The sequence below is a fragment of the Coturnix japonica genome, chromosome 4, assembly GCF_054131305.1.
Source record: "Coturnix japonica strain WE chromosome 4, WE-NBRP24, whole genome shotgun sequence".
Taxonomy (NCBI): Eukaryota; Metazoa; Chordata; class Aves; order Galliformes; family Phasianidae; genus Coturnix; species Coturnix japonica.
Genome location: NC_140666.1, coordinates 66,684,939 through 66,702,334, shown reverse-complemented (window position 1 = coordinate 66,702,334; position 17,396 = coordinate 66,684,939). Strand labels below are relative to the sequence as shown.

The window sequence follows — 17,396 nt, the reverse complement described above, 5'->3', positions numbered from 1 at the left end:
TTGTAATAGATGCCAGCTCTCCACCAATCAGACTGCACAAGCAGCAAGAGCTGCTCACTCTAATCCATTGCAATCAATTTCTTGGATGAGAAATCCGGCTGGTAAAAGATTTACGAAACCTCCTGCGCAGATAGTGTGGCAGTTTTCTGGTTACGTGTAAGGAGATTAAATAGGATTTCCATCATAGCTTGCTATGTAATTCGTGCTTAGCAACCACAGCCTTTAGGACAAGCATGTTTCAGTACTTAGTTTCATGAGCGCATTATGAGGGCAGTTATCCTCTGAAGATAAATTCCCAATCATTAATCTACATAGAGTCTTACAAAACCATGGCCAGCAGTGCAATCACTACATGAAGCATCCTAGCAAATTAAAGCAGAATCATGACTCCTGGATTTTTAACCCTACATTTCATGATAAATTCACTAAATGACATTTACTGACAATTTATCTTCTACTGTTACCAAGTACCATAAGCTATCTCTGTAATTCAAGCCTCAACTCACTTTTCACTTAGAAATTTTCAAGAAAATTATTAATGGGGTGGCTATTGAAACCTATTCCTTTCAGAAAGGAATTTTAAGGAACTTTACAAAATATTAGCAAGCTGTTATTAAAGTTATATTATTTTTTCATGCTTAAATTATTAAGGTTATTAAACAACAACTGACAGTACAGTTTATATGTAAACTATAATTTAAAATGCTACAAGCTTAAGAAATACACAGCATTTATTTATCTCTGTGCTGAAAATGCAAATAATTCCAGAATTGCTCTGATTTTCAGTAAAGAAACAGTGATAAACTATGGCTGTGAAACAGGTCTAAGTTTTTTACTGAGTAAGATCCTTTACTGTTTTCACACTGGCATGAGTAAAAATAAAGCTGGGTCTGAGGAAGAAACAGCATTCCAAATTATGTACCTTCCCCATGCTTTAGAAAATTAAACAGGGAGATCACCCAATCCAAACCAAACCAAAATAAAAAAAAAAAAACAAACACAAAAACAACCAACCAAACAAAAATCCCCCCAAAAAAACACCAAAACTCAAAGGTAGAAATGGTGTGATTATGGACTACTTTTGCCTTTTTCAGGGGGGTTGGAACTACATGATCCTTGAGGTCCCTTCCAACCCGTGTCATTCTGTGATTCTGTGTGATTCTGCCTAACACACATTACAAAGGGTCAAATTCAGTCGTCCAAAGTGGTTAACTGAATTACTTCAGTTTTATTTTAAATTGGGATTTGAAAGCTTTTGCAAAAATGTTAGCTTCAGTTTTAAAGCTATTTTGCAAAAGATCATAGAATCATAGAATCACCAAGGTTGGAAAAGACCTAAAAGATCATCCAGTCCAACCGTTCACCTAAAACCAATAGCTCCCAGATAACTGTGATATGTAAATCAGAGGCTTCAGAATGATGTGGCTCAGCCTTTAAAATCAGTCTCAAGCTGCAGAAACACCTGTAGGCTCTTATTCCCATTATACAGAAAACCATTTGAAGATGGAAGCAAACAGGCTATTTTACAATTAGCAGACTTGCGAAGGACTGTCTTGTTTCACAAGATATATGTTTACTCACATCATTCTGGCTCAAGAAATAAGATGTCATTCTTAAGACAGAGAACTTTTGCTGGTCTCTAAGTTTGGAAAAAGTGGTAAGTGCCTTTGTTGTTTAAGTTTGCAGCAAGTCTCAAAGAGATATAGAACATGCATTCTTACTTTTAAAAGTGAGAAACAACCTGCTGCCTTTTCCTTTACATCTAAATAAATAACCCCAGGTTAAAAAGTATTCTTGCAGGAAAACAGTAGATCCAAAATATGCTGGCTTGACTATATTTTGTTTTCCTGGCAAGGGAAGACCATGCTTCTGGGAAACAGCATTTATTCACATTGCTGTACTTTCTGTTCAATCACTTCACAAGTTCCAGAGCACAAAAATAAGCAGACTGATGCATCACATTTTAATATTGATGGAAGTCGTGCCTTCCCCTGCATCCTCAGTTTGAATTTAACATTAGTGAAATGTTTCCCTTCCCAGTGACTGGACAAATCTGTTTTCTTTGTTGGAAAATCCTGTAGATATTTCTAAGCATTTTCAAAATTCCAGTTTCTCTCTTTCCCTTCCAAGTATGGCAACGATGGCAAAAGAACACTATAAATGTAAAGCCTTTCTTAAAAGGGTTTTGCAATTCATTAGAGTTACTGACATTTAGAGCTGTGGCCATCGTGCATACAGAATTCAAAAGTATTCATTCTGAAGACAATTTGGAAAGCTTCCAGAACTGATGCAATAACTGCACTCACAGATGGCTGTTGCATGAACAATTCTGCTTGCTAACTTGAGAATAATAAGAGCAAGTAAAGAATAACAGTAGAAGATATACCTATGAAATAGGTGCAAAGACTCTTATCACAAATACTCTTGCCATTTTCCTCCCAGCATGGTTTTAAATAAGATTTCCAAACATTTCTTAGCTCAATATACTATTTCAATCAAAAACGCATACAGATAATAGATAATAAAAAAGTCTCACAATGATGGCTATGCCAATAATACACACTTGACTTGTGGTTATGCATTTCCCATAATATACCTCCTTTTATACAGGAAGAGTTTAGTTTCAAAATGCAGTGTGATTTCTTTCCACCTACCTGCAAAGGGCCTCAATGGCATCTCTGTCCAGGAAGTCATGCTCTCGCTTGACAAGAGCGATGTCAATTGGAAAGAGGAGATCTGTAGAAATAGAGACAGATGAGAAATCACTTCTTTCCAGTGGTATTTCAAGCTCACCAGCTGCCTCTAGATGAGCTAACCAAGACGCAATTGATTCTCAGATAAATAAAAATCAGCTCAAATGCCAGAGACGCTCACTGTCCATGTACTAGCTTTTATGTGCAGCTTTGGTAACTGAAAGCTGATACATACAGAGGAAAAAAAATGAGCAAAGCAAAGATGAAACAACAGAAAAGGAAATGAGCCAAACGTGAGCTCCCTATCCAATACCAAAAGCTGAAACTAGTTCAGGATAACTTCATTTAAAATAAATATACAAGTGATGCTCTAAAAGTAATGACTTCTATTTTATTATCTTGGCCCACAATGTCAGAAGTGGATGGTATGTAGAGGTGGTGTGACAGTAGAGGTTGACTGTCTCAGCAAATATCCCATTACATTTTGTTGCCATGTGACAGATGGCAGCAGAGGGTGTGACAAAATTGCACCTGACATGGAAGTGCGTATGATGCAAAGATGTGCCACTGAATTCCTCCATGGAGAAAAAAATTGCACTGACATTCATCAACAGTTGTTGAGCACTTATGGAGATCAACCAGTGGACGCAAGCAGAGTGAGGTGGTGGGTGGTGTGTTTCAGCAGTGGTAGCAGTGACATGAAGGACAAGCCATGTTCTGGATGGTCATGCATGTACAGAGCTGAATAGCACCTTCTGTGCACTGGATATGATGGCGGCAACACTGAAATATTGCAAAGTTTGTGCCAGGTGTGTTCACAGGGTCAAACAGGAGCCAGGTCCAGGTGGCTTAAATAGGAACCAGAAAGAACATGCATGCAAGCTTGTCAGGTCTTGTAGAACCAAAATGAGGCTGAAGGTGACAGTTTCCTGGACCGCATTATTGTGGGTGATGATATGTGGCATCACCACTCTAAGACAGAGTCAAAACGGCAGTCCATAGAGCAGTAACACATGAATTCCTGATGAAAAAAATGTTTAAGATGCAGCCTTCAGCAGGGAAAACAATATGCACTGTCTTTTGGGATAGGAAAGGGGTGATACTTCTGAATTTCCTGGAACCTGGAGGAACTATCAACTCTGACCACTACAACATGATGCTGACTAAGCTGAAGGCTCAAACTTCCAGAGTCAGGCTGGAGAAGAAAGAATACAATCTTTCTCTTGCAACAGGATAACACCAATCCTGATAGCAGTCTGAAGACTGCAGAGCACATTGCTAATCTTGGCTGGATTGTCCTACCATTTCCACCATATGGTCCAGATTTGGCACCTTCTGATACTCATTTGTTCAGGTCAATGAAGGATGGACTTTATGACTTTCTGGACTTCCCAGAAGTGATGCTGTCACAGAAGCTGTGAAACAGTGGGTCACTTCCACTGGTGCAGATGAGTGTTGTATGCTGGCTCTTGTTCATTACTGGCAATAATGCACAGTTAATGGTAATTACTATGTTGCAAAATAGTTTTTTGAGAATTTGTTCTGAAACAGTGTTACTGTGTTTTCTGTATGTGTTGCAGTTTCCATGGAAATAAGGAGGAGGCATTGCTTTAGGATCAACCTCCATTTAAGTGCTAGTATCTTATAGGAAAAAGATCAGTAAAAACCAAATCTCTGGAATGCAAAACAGAATCTCCTTGGCTGTACATCAAGCAGTTTCAGTGTTTGTTACAACATTAATGAGATAGAGACTGAAAAGAAAGAATGTCAAGCTGCGTAGAGCCCATGCTGCATCCTTTTCTTAAAAGATTATTTAGATAAACAACTGGGACAGTGAGGGGGAGGAAACAATGCTGTCAGAAAGCCATAAATTTACTACAGCTCTCAAGCAGCAACAAGATATATATTACTTACTGTCCTCCACAGATTCCTGACTGTCATTTAGGTCCTGATTTGACATTCCTTGTACAGCCATGCCTTTCACCAAAGCCACTGGGTGTTAAATACATGCAATAATACAAGGACAAACTCTAAGGTGCTGCTGCTGTTGCAAACAGGTTTGTGTGCCCACAAGAAAACGTGGCAGAACAAAAGATAGAGGGGTGGCTAGAAGTTGATGGTCTTCCTAAGTCCTTTTTTTTTGTTACACCTAACTTACACCCATCCTATTTTTGTTGGTGTTGCTGTTACCAAAGGGGCCTGCAAAGGACAATGGCATATTGTTTTCACAAGTCTTTTCAATGTGTATTGCTGGCCTTGCTTTCACATCTTGCTCTCACTCTCTGCAGTCCCTTTAACGTTGGGCAAGAAACGGATCCTAAATTAGAAACTGTATATAAGCTTGGAGTCTCTAAAGTGGACAACTGTAGCCATGGGTAGGTCATGCTTTCTGAATGCAGGTTATTTTTTTAAGAGATTTACAGCTCATTTCATCATGAAACCCACAAGTCCATATATTCAGTCTGGAGTCCTGTCCCCACTTTTAAAAAAGATTGGAATTAAAATCTCAGATCTGCATCCCAAAAAAATCCTGACATCTCCATCAGTACCAATAGCAACCAACCAAATAAATAAATAAATGGAAGAGCAGTAAGTAACAAAAGGAAATTTAACTTCTGAACAGGCAAAGGAAATTTTTGCCAAGTGCTACTTTTGAAAGTGCTATTATCATCTCATATTGCTAATACAGCTGCAAATGAAAGTTCAGCTAGATCATTTATCAAGGTCAGCTGAGCATTTGCTGTAATTTCCAACAGTTACTTGATATAAATAATGGACTTTCTAAGCTCATTCTTACAAGCTGGAATTTGCTTTATAAAAATGGAGATGGATAAGAAAGTGCAGAATAGTTCTGCAACAATGAAAGCAATTTGATGGGATAGAGTAGGGAATGGAAACAACTCTGAATAATACATGTTAAGAAGGATATTTAAGATGTCCCTCTTTAAAACAGATTTATGTAGGTCATTCTGCATCAGAGCAGGAAATGTAAAACGGTCAGGTAAAACTGCAAGTTTCTACCATGTCAGCATGTCAGAGAGACATGAAAGACACGAGTGCTCTACTTGCAGAAAACCTTTGCACAAATATATATATATATATATATATATATATATATATAATTAAAAAGAAAAAAAAAACCAACCAACCAACCAACCAACCAAAAAAAAACTAAAGCAGGAATTTGAAACAAATTTAAAACTCCAAGAGTGTTTCAGGGTCTCATTGGTTTTGGTATGTCTATGTGTGTGGAGTGTATCAGAAAGCAACCAGGTCTCTAAGATTTCTATGGACTGGCACATCAGTCAACACTGACCCTCCTGTAATGGTGGATATAACACCAATGTAATAATGTTCCAAAACAAAGCTACATGCTTGCTCTGTATCAAAGCCACGAAGTTACCCAACAAGCCCAGGTGCCTACCTTCATATAGCTGTGCATACTGTGGGAAGCCAGCAGCTCGCAGCCAGTCACAAGCTTCCTTGGCCTCAATTTCTGGAAGAGGACAGAAACAAAGCACCCTCCCATTAGTTACAGAATCACAGAGTCATTAAAGTTGGAAAAGACCACTAAGATAATCTAGCCCAACCATCATCACCACACCCACTAAACCATGTCATCTGCAGAGCAAAAACCTCCTCCCTAGCACTTTCATTGTCCCTGTCACAAAGTAAGTGTGAAGACACATTCACCATTCAGTAACTTTCAGCTGAAACTCAAGTCTGTTTATCTGAGCTTGCTTCTCTTTACACTACCGAACATATCCTAGCATTTACCTACAGTTTATAAAAAGGTCATAATTCTGGCAGTTAGAGAAACAGGCACTGATGAAAAACTACAGGAATTACATATTAATCTGCACAAGTTTTGTAAATACTAGAGACAGCGGCATTACAATCAAAACAAGGTTTTATTGAACAGATCTTGTGATCCTCTTGGTGTAATTATTCTGTCTTGATAGAAATTCCTCACAGAGCCTTGTGCTTTAACATGTACTGGCAGTCCAGGAACAACTGACTCACTGTATTGCAGCAGATATTTACTGCCCAGCAAGAACTAAGTTTCACTGGAGGTCTTCAAGGCATTTGTGAGTGCCTTGGTCTACTACAGGAAATTCAGTGACACTTTCCCTTTCACTGCCCAAAACAGCATGCTGCAAAATGAAATTATTCACACACATAACACCAAAAGAAACATTCTGAATATAGGTTATACCAGGCTATGAATAAATTGTACACAAATTTATTTGTTACCCAATTGACACATAAATATAGAAAATGTTATCTCATTAGCTCACAAACCAGGAAAACATACAGGGCATTTAGGGTATTTGCCAGATGTTGAGGAAAGTGATTGGGTTAATTCTGTTCTAAAAATTCAAGGAAGTGCTCCTGGGAATTTAGTTCCCTGCTTAGATCTAGCAGACAGCAAACAATCAGAAACTCTTTATGTTCGTCTGGCTTTGATTATATTCACTCTTCCTGATGAGCCAAGAAAGAAAAGCTTCATTATGTCCAACTGAGTAGACAATTTTGCCACCTACTTGGAGAGGTTATCATTGCTACCTGCTGCAGAAACTGCACAAAGTTCAGTACAATTACTCAGAATACATGCTACTGCATATAGGTAAGGAGTCAAACACAACAAAAGCAAAACAACTTGACTTCTTGGCATGTTATGAAATATTCACTGTGAGATACAGGTATACTAAATTAAAATCAGATGAAAGAGCAGACACATTTTAGAGTCTTCAAAAAGATGGCAGTGCCACCTGATTTTCCATACAGTTACAACAGGGTTAAAATATTTCTACTTTGCCAGACTGCTTTGCTAAGATACAAATCCAAATCAAGGGGTTAAAGTGAGCCAAAGCAAAACATTCTATATAAATAAACAGTTAAAAACCTACTCTCGCTGGAGTCAGGACAAGCAGGCATTTGTGTAACTTGTGTTTGCTTCACCTTTAGGTTATAGAACCACATGAGAACAAGCACGTACAGACATATTGACTTAGCTACTCATTAAGAAAAAGCATTCTTCAGCTCCAGTTGCAAGGAATTGTAAAGCTTTGCTTGAAGTTGTGTTTTAATTTTGGCATCTTTGGGAAGTACATGGGAAAGATAGCAAAGGTAAAAAAAATATATATCTAAAATTGATTTAAAACATGTACAGTAAGGACAGATAACAGAATATTGCTGTATCAGATGAAATGAAAACATTAAAGTTAAAAAAAAAAAAGGATTATTTTTTAAGACTACTTTTACTTCACAGGTCACATCTCGCAGAAGAGACTAGATTGAAAGAGAATTTCACTTGATTAAAAACGCATTAAATGATCTCCAACATCCAATATTTGTCTAAAAAATGCAGCTATATATAGCTATATACATACATTAAATGCAGCTACTGTATTGCTATTGAAAGAAGTGTCAGATTCCTTACTACTACAGCAGCTCTTTCATGTCTTTAAATATTTGTTCATAGGCCCTTTAACAAGCACCTCAGGAATATAGTTTGGAAAGAATATCAAAGCTAAAAAGTTAAGAATATGCATTTCCCAGAATTTATTATTATTATTTTTAATGGAACTTTGTAGAAAGTCTATCTGTTCTCCAAATACATATGCAAGTATGGTGGAAGTCATATTTTATGGTCACCCAAGTACCAGGTGCCTTTGGGATTTTCGAAGTGTATTTGCTTCCAAATGCCTTTGAGAATCCCCCAAGAAATCTATCTAGTCAAATAAATACACAGGTTCCCCCTGTCTGGCCACAAGAACTGCAGAGCAATAAAGCACCAGTGCATGTGTCCATCAGCTAGGCTAGGTAAACATAATTTCCCATGACAAGCATACTTCTTGAGCACATGTCACTGTCTGACAGTGACAGTGTCAGTGACTGTGATAGCTAGGACAAAGGGGAATGATTTTAAACTAAAAGATGGGAGAATATGTGATAGATGTTAGGAGGAAAGTCTTTACTCAGAGGCTGGTGAGGCACTGGCACAGGATGCCCAGAGAAGATGTGGATGTCCCATTCCTGGAGCTGTTCAAGACCAGGTTGGATGGGGCCCTGGGCAGCCCAGTCTAAGTAGACAGCAACCCTAAACATGGCTGGGGAGCTGGAATTAGATTGTCTTGAAGGTCTCTCCCAACCTAAACCATTCTATGATTCAGATGAAGACATGGCAGTTTTCATCTGAAGATGTAAGTTGACATAGCTTGCTATGGGCAAGAGCCTGGTCTCACTCCCTCCTCTACAGCCTGGCAGGGCCACTTCCTGTCTGCTGCTAGCCATGACAACAAAATCAAACACCCACGTAATTTAAAACCTTTACAATAACCTACAATTAGAGTATACTTTCCACACAAGAAATGTCCATGCAGCTTTTCAGACTTATGTCCTGTCCTGCCTCCTGACTCCAACAACAGGAGATTCTTGTCAAGAAAGAAACTGCAGTATTTCTAAATGTTCTGATACACAAGAAATTCTCTTAGAAAGTAAAACAAAACAACAAAAAGAGGAATACAATGAAGTCTTTATTCTCGGTGTTGTGTAAGCAAACAGCAGGCAAATGTGTTAAAGAGGAAACAGGAAATTTTTATTGGAAACAGCTTTATTTGCTAGTCCACTTCACAAAAGCTGGCCTCCATGTTCAAATCAAGGGTTGGAGTTCCTTTTGTATATAGTGGGGAACCATCAGTCCTTATTTACCCACTTCCTGGGGGATTAGGATGATGCAGTTCTTCCCCAAAGCATGAAAACGGGAACTTCAAACTTCTTTTGGTTAATTTTGGTTCCTGACACTGCAAATGTGCAGTTTCAAAGCTTTATAGCAAAAATAACTCAATCTAAACCAGGTTTTATACAGCAACTGTAGAAGAGAAAAATCTAAGACATGTGTCATCTTTCACCAGATGATACCTCTCTCATCACTGAAAATTTAAAAAAAAAAAAAAAAAAAAAAAAAAAAAAAAGCCTAGGTTAATGGAACCATATCATTTCAGGAGAAAAAAAGACAGAAAAAAAAAAAATCACAGCTGTATAGCTAGGACTGGGAAGATCAAGACCCAAGTTATAAGGGTGTTTTGTTTTCCTGTTCTTCCTTGCTTCAATGAAACAACATGCAGCTTAAGCAGAAGATTAAGGGTCTTGAAGAAAAGGTGCAAACCAGATGCATCTTTGTACAGTCATGAATGGGCTTCATTTTCACCTAAGTGCTAAACATCATATGAACAGTTCTTTCAAGCAGATGGTTTCCTCTTGGCTCAACTCAGACACCTTTATGGCTACATTAACACCTCCACAAATCAGTTCTACTCACCTCACCTTTTGGCTCGTTTAAGAGACTGGATTGTAAAAGTCTCTAGTTAGATCGGTCAAATCAACACTGCTAAAATAAAATCTAAGCTAAAATGGACTTCCACTGCTGAAGGTCCCTCTCCAGTGCCATACCTAAGAACCAGTTTGTCTGGGATTCTTCTTGGTCTTAAATTTTGATCTGGTCATTCTATCTGAAATTCACTTTGTCCATATACATATATATATATATAAATTGATGTTAGATTCTGAAACACTATCTTGAGTGAGATATCAATATGCCCAGGACCACCCACTATCATATTTAAGGCCAACTATAGCTCAGATGAAAGAAATTTTCTTCTTTGGGCAGAATTCCACTGCTCAAATACAAGCAATAATTTTTCCAAGTGCTTGATCTGCATCCCTGACATGCAAACTGCATTTCCAGCACCAGACTTGATCAAACTATTCCAGCCACTCAGTCAACATGAACTGAGTGACACATGAACTCGGATGCAAAATCTGAGTCAAACCTGGAACAAACACTGTGGCAACTATCTACAAACAAAAGTGGTTTAATTTGTCACATGCCTGCAGCTCTTTAAAATGGGGACAGTATGACTTCTGAAGACTTAGCCTGTTATGAATCCACGATCCCAGAGGACTTTCATTTTGAAGATGCACTGCTGTAGCTTGATAATAATTAAATGCTTTTTCACAAGTCTGTTTCTTCCCAGAGCTATATAGTTAAATATCCCTTAGGCAGTATTATTAAGTTACTGCTCCACACCTTTCTTTTAGGAGCACTTCATTAAAGAAAGTGAATATTTAATTAATGAAACACAACATTTTATAAGGATAATGCCCTTAAACACTGTAATTTAGTAAGTTAGTCAATAAATATTCATCATTTGAAAGCTAGAGAATTCTGAGAATCCCATTAAAAAGTTTTGGCCAAGTTTCTAACACATTTGGCATCATTTGGCATCTCCTTATTCTATATTACTTACATCACTATTCTAAAATATTATTCAGACACATTCAGTCCATGAAGGATTCATCTCTTGAAGAACCAGAAAGTCATTAAAAATACATAACAAGCATGGATTTTGTAGTGATGATGAACCTGCAGGTTTTGAATCGCAAGCTAACCAACTTCCTAAGAGGGCCCCTTTCTTCTTTTCACCATTAAAGCTCAAAAGGCCACTTTGCAATATTGGCCAACTATTCTGGTGTGCTTCCATAATCTCCATTTTACCTCCAATAATCAATTCAAGTGAATATGGATGCACACAATTAAAATAAAATATTTCTTACCAAGAAGTTTCTGGGAGGAAAAAAACAACTTCTTGAAAGAAACCATATATGGGCACCAAGTATTTGTACTGCTTTCTAGTCATGGAAGCCCTGGAGAGAAGTGGTTGTGAGGAATGTTACTCAAATATCCCTCAGCTGTGATGATCATTGAAGAAACACTCTCCTTGTTCTACTGCTGGATTTGGGTTAAACATGGGAATGGCTTTTTCAAGTTAGGGAGCCTTGCAGCAGAACAGTAACTATGCTGCTGATGTTATGCATAAACCACAGGACACTGGGAGAAGAAACAGAATATGTTTGGAATTTGTGTGGGAACAGATGAAGAAGGAGTAAGGAAACAGATGTTTAAGATCATATATTGATATTTTCTTTAAAAAATAAAAAAAAATCAGGAAGCTTGAAAAATTTTTTTCAGCTAAGCCTTCTGAAAGAGCAAATGATTTAACTTTCCTTAAGGAGTTTAAAGTTTGTTTATTCACTTAAACTAACTTAAATACACACACACACACACACACATATATGTATATGTATATGTATATGTATATGTATATGTATATGTATATCTGCGTGACTGGTTTCCAAAATATCTGCATAGGTTGGCTGCATTTAATTTTCTTTCCTACCAACTGCAGCAGGTTATATAACATAGTAGCTTTTGTTGCACATCAATCTTCTTGGCAAGCCCAGGAAACACAATGCCGCTTTTGTGAGTCAAAACCTAATTAACTTGAATCTCCTTTTCATAGTCTTCAGCATATTGAAATCAGGTTCACAGTCCTTTTAATTGTTTTCAACAATAACTAAATATCTAAAATGAGACTTCTTCCTCAAAGTCTCATCAGTTAACCCCAGCCCAAGGAGGTCTTCATTGCAACAAGAGGAATTGCAGGACCTCATGGCACTTACCATCAAGTACACTGTAAATCAGAACTGTACACAGTAAACCAGGATCACCGTTTATTTTAAATGATTTTTACATATAAAGAAAGATTAAAAAATAACCTTGTTTAAACAAAACAAAAACTTTCCTGCCAAAGAACATTTGTTTTTATACACTAAAGATGGACTGCTCCCATTCATTTTTAAAAGACACAGAAATGGAGAGGAATAAGATGTTAAGTAACTTAAAAAAAAAAAAAAAGAAGAAAAAGAAAAACTCTTAAGAAATAATTGGGCACGTGGGTTATTTATCTGGCCTGATTAACACAGGGTGGTCTTGGAGGAGGATTATTTGGGGCAGAGAAAGCATTTAGCCAAATCCTCCGAAGGAGGTCATGTTGACAGATTCCAGAGTGAGAAAAGAATCCTCCTCCAAAGATTGGGAAACAGAAGATGACTTTAAACTCCTTCAGAGATGACTTTGTGAGAATAGCCTTTAGAGGGATAGAAGGGTAGACATTAACCACTGTGACTCCTAAGCACAGCACCAGTAGCCTCCCAGAGACTGGGCCACCTGTCCATATTTAGGAAAAAATAGTGGGTATAAGGGCAGATATGTGATGCCCAATGGCTCACAGTAGGCTTTCTTCAGTTACTTTCAGATTGCTAAGACTCAATCTTAAAATCATCAGCATGCATAAGAAGGACCATCTGGGAAAAGGACCTCCTTTGCACCATAAGGATTCAGTGCTCACTTCAACAATGACCCTATACAAGCCCTGTGTGGATGGTACTAGATATCAAGGTCAGAAGCTCAAGTGGCAGTGACACAGACAAGCTAAAAGCTCGTAGGTTTTCAGCTGAACACTCATTTCCCTTAATCAACATGAAAGGTACAAAACTGGATTTTCCCAAAACAATTATAACTATTACAGTTACGATTATAATCCGACACTTACAAGAACCTAGAGCTGCCGGTTCACAGGATCACAGAAAGAACTTCCCCAAAACACAGGAATGCAGAGGATATACTTTTCTTAATTTCAAGTCTTCCATAAGGAGCATGAATAGGTTTGGGAAGGTCAAACCATGCCCATCTCTGGCTTAAGTGAATGTCCTTCATGCATCTCATCACGAAGATCTTTGCACAGACTGAGAAGTGCACGTGAACTGAGAGGTTTATATATAGATATATATAACATAAATCTATTTAAAACCAAACCTAAGGAATTCTGTACCATCTTGGACTTAAAAAAAAAAATAATAAAATTCACTGCCAACAATAATTGGTCATCACATTATGTCATTATTAAGAGACAGACTGGATAACATTGTTCCTGATTGTGCCCAGTCTAGCCCAGCACTTCTTAAGGGAAACAAATGCCAGTATTTGAAACAATTTCCCCCTTGTGAACTGCAGGGCTCAGCATGATCTCCCTAAGAAGAGGTGCTTCAGAAAAGTGTACAGTACTACCAGTAAATGACAGATAATGAAAGCCAGAGAGTTACAGCTAACTGGTTAACTCAAGAATGACTTCTCCCAGTTACGTCAAGGGGCATCTTATTTTGTTAACAAAACCATGGATTTCAAAAGTTTGCTGTGCAGGAAAGGGTATCAGCAAGCACAGCCAAGTGAGAGTCCCGTGAAAAGAACCAGAAAGTTCTAGCCATGCTCCTTTAATGGACTTGCTCGTGGTGGTTATTCTTTTCCTTTAAACCAGGGAGGAGGGAAACAAAAGAAAAAAGAAAAAGGAAAAGAAGGAAAAATTTAGAAATATGCCTGGAGCTACTGAAATTACCAGAATTACTGAAGATCAGCACTCGCTGCACAGCAAGAGATGATACAGTGTTCTGTAATTCATGAAATACTGAGAATTGCAAAGTATCCCAAACAGTAATGATACCCAGCAAAGGTGTATGAATTACATGGGGGTATCACCTCCTTACTTAGTGGATATCAAACCAGCAAGTTTTCCGTGAACTGCAGATCATTTGATTGCTGTATTTCTGAAATATGCACAGGAAGGAAAGGGAAACATCTGAAGTTATTTTTATTTCCCCAGGTCTTCTGGTTATAGTGTATGAATGTGAGGGTGGGTCTGGCATTGTCTGAAACATGTCAGGGTCCTTTTGCATAGCCTCATTTCCTTCTTCCTGTTGCTAGGAAGGATAGTTAAGCATGAAAAGTGCTTGTTTACAGTACAAGACCATCCTGTTAAGCACATGAGCTCTCCTCCTCCATCTCCTTTTCACCAGACAAGGGTGCAGTTGTGTTTATACTGAAACCAGTAGCAAAATTCCAGTCTAAGGGGATTTATAAAAGCAATTTGAATCCCTGAAGAAACCCAAATATAACACACTGAGGAATTCTGTCGAGAAAAGGAAAAACCACCAAAGCAACAAAAAATGTTATCATGCAAACTGCATCTCTAAATATTTGCAGAACTCAAATTCTCATGCCTGAAACAAATCATTGCCTAGAATGTAATGGATTAGAAAAACCAGAACAGTAAAACCAAATCACCTCTCATCCCCTAAGAACCCCAACATAAACAGATGAGATTAGTCCAGAAGGACAACCTCAGGTCTTCCTTCCCACTCTCACAAAGCACACAAGGTCCCTGGGGGGTTCTGTGCCCAGTATTTGTCCTTCCTTGGGCCCAGCAGCAAGGGCTGGGGAGATCCTGGCTTGAGAATTAACAAATCCTAGACTGCATCTGTGCAACAGATTCAGAAAAACAAAAAAGATGGCAAGATATCCTTGCTTTTAAATACTATTTAGAAACAGAATTTAACAGCAGCGCCATTCAGTTAAAAAAGAAAAAAGAAAAAAGTAGCTTCATTTCCCTTTCATAATAAGTTGATTAACAAACCAAGTTACTTTAAAGGAAGATAAAGAGATCAGAGGTCCCAGAGGTTACAAAGGTAGCGCCAAATGCTTTGATTCCTTGACCTTGTAGATGAAAGGAGTTCTCCCAAACAGCATCTACATCTTCCTTTGACTCTGCTCTGCTCCACAATCAAAGAGCCTCAGCCCTAATCAGGATTTCGCAGGCAAACTGGAGCAGTAACCCGAACCCGTATGTTACAGGGACACAGCCTTACTTCCTGGCCACCTGGATCCCTTTGGGCACAGCAGGATGCTGCCAAAGGCACATGGAGAGGAGGCAGTGTGGCACCAACACCATGTGCCCCAATGGGTGCTTCATCATCTGACACGGACCTGATCCACGCTCAAGGGCTGATGGGGACTGTGACAGAACATTGCCTCCCTTCAGATCACTAAGAAAACCATGTAACCTGACCAGAGTAGTGCCACTGGTCTGATCCTGAGAACTTTTTCAAACGTGTCACGTTTACCATCCCTGACTGATGAGTAAGATAGAAATACATTCCTTGGTCTTTTAATTCACATTCCCTATTCAGTATGACACATCAGACAGACACTTCTGACCCAGCCACAGTCATTGCTCTCATGCAGTTATTTCTTCAACACTTTTATTTTCCCAAGGAGAACAGAGGGGTGGGGGAATGGCAGGGAGGAGAGGGGAGAATGAACTGTAATACCATGCACACATCTATAGCTAAGTGCCCTTGACTGGAAAAAACACTCAATGGCCTAATGGCAACCCATTGCTCAACAGCTTCAGAGAGGCAGTGGAAATCAAGTCACTGTCCGCTGAGGTTGGGGTGAAGCTGTAGCAGCCCCCGGCTCGGGTTTTCTGCTGCCCGGCTGGTGGGAGGTGATGCTTCCCCGGGTATCGAAGCCCCGGCTGACTGTGGGACGGGCTGCGGGCGGCCACCGGGCTTCTGGCGGCCACGGGGCTCGTGTGACGCACGGCTTCAAAGGCAGCGCAGCGCTTTCCGGCTCGTAAGCACGTCCGGAGAGTAAAGTTTTTTTTTTTTTTTTAGGAAAAAAAAAAAGAAAAAAAAGAAAAAAAAAAAAAAAAGGAGGGGGAGGGGGGCTAAGGCAAAATAAAGAAAAAGCATCAAAGGGGAGAGAGAAGCATAGAAAGCGAGACTTCGATACCACTGCGCTGCCTTGAGAGGGGACGCCCCTCAGTCCCAAACCTCACCGCATCGCTCCAACCCAACCCAGCCCAGTCCAGTCCCGGCAGCACCCCATCACCCCTCAAGGCTTACGAGTGAGGATCATGGTGTCCCGCCCGCCGCGGAACCTCCACGGGCACCGACCTCCTTCGCTGCTGCCTCCGCGGCGGCTGGCAGCTGGCAACGCCGCCCGGCCCCGCACCGCCCCAGCCCCCGCCCCGCTCCGCCCCTCTCCGCCCCGTCCCGCTCCTCGGGGGCTGCCCCACCGCTGCTGTCGTGATCGATGCTCGCAGCAGAAAGCAAATGCAAATCTGCGCTGCGACTTCTGAGCTCCTGAGAAACTATCAGCGTGGAGAAGAGTGCCGTGAGATTTTTGGAAATAGCTGCGTCCCGTCAAGACAACTGCGTATTTTACACTGTCTGCTTTTGTTCCAAGTTTCAGTTATTCTTTCTGTGCTATGATCTGTCTGATATTGAGTATGTATGGTGTGCTGCCTAAGCAGGCAATTTTCCTGAGAACAACCATCTCCCCCTCCTATGTGCTGTGAGCGGCGGCCAGTTGGCCATAGCAGTGTTGTTTCTGGAAACCCCTACGCGGCTCCAGGTCATTAATTTACTTTAATAGCCCTGAAGAAGATGGAGCTGCACTGTATCTTCAAGCCTGACTTTACATACTTTACCCACTCAATCCATCACCTCTTCATATCTGAGCTTCAGCTCCTTTTGGCACCTCCAAGCTTACCTGAGTGCCTGCTGTAGGCAACAGTTAAGCGCAGACAAGGTTGGTGGGGTCTGTTCAATGGGAATTCTTGGCTAACAGGGAGGGCGGGCACACGCTGAGCCCCAGCTGTCTAACAGACAGGGTAATCCCACCTAATTGGCTTTGAGGCTGCACTCATTGTCTCTGCTCTTTGGCACTGGGTAGACTGGGAAGTGACAGAATAGTAATGCAAGGGATGGACAAGGCTTGTTGTGGATTGTGTGTGGAGTATGCACTTCAGAAAAGAGAGGAATTTGTGTGTTCCTCCTATAATCATCCTCAAAAGGAAAACAAAAAACAAAAAACAGACCACCACCAAACTGCCCAAAACATGGGAAAGCAATGCAGTTGCAGAGGTGCTTCCATTGCAGTGCTAGAAGCAGAAGCAGAAGCCC

At 39.8% G+C, this 17,396-nt stretch overlaps 1 protein-coding gene across 10 annotated transcripts in view; it reads right to left on the bottom strand.

Moving 5' to 3' along the window:
• DLC1 (DLC1 Rho GTPase activating protein) overlaps positions 1-17,396 on the bottom strand; it is a 223,602-nt gene that overhangs the window by 19,621 nt on the left and 186,585 nt on the right. For 9 of the 10 annotated variants that reach the window (XM_085545381.1, XM_085545385.1, XM_015862301.3 and 6 more), the window contains 2 exons: positions 6,118-6,189; positions 2,655-2,736 (listed from right to left, as the gene is read on the bottom strand). In XM_085545381.1, coding sequence (XP_085401507.1) covers positions 2,655-2,736; positions 6,118-6,189 — 154 coding nt within the window. Of the gene's footprint in view, positions 1-2,654; positions 2,737-6,117; positions 6,190-16,334; positions 16,414-17,396 lie in introns of those variants that run through there. The other variant, XM_015862304.2, reaches the window with a different exon arrangement.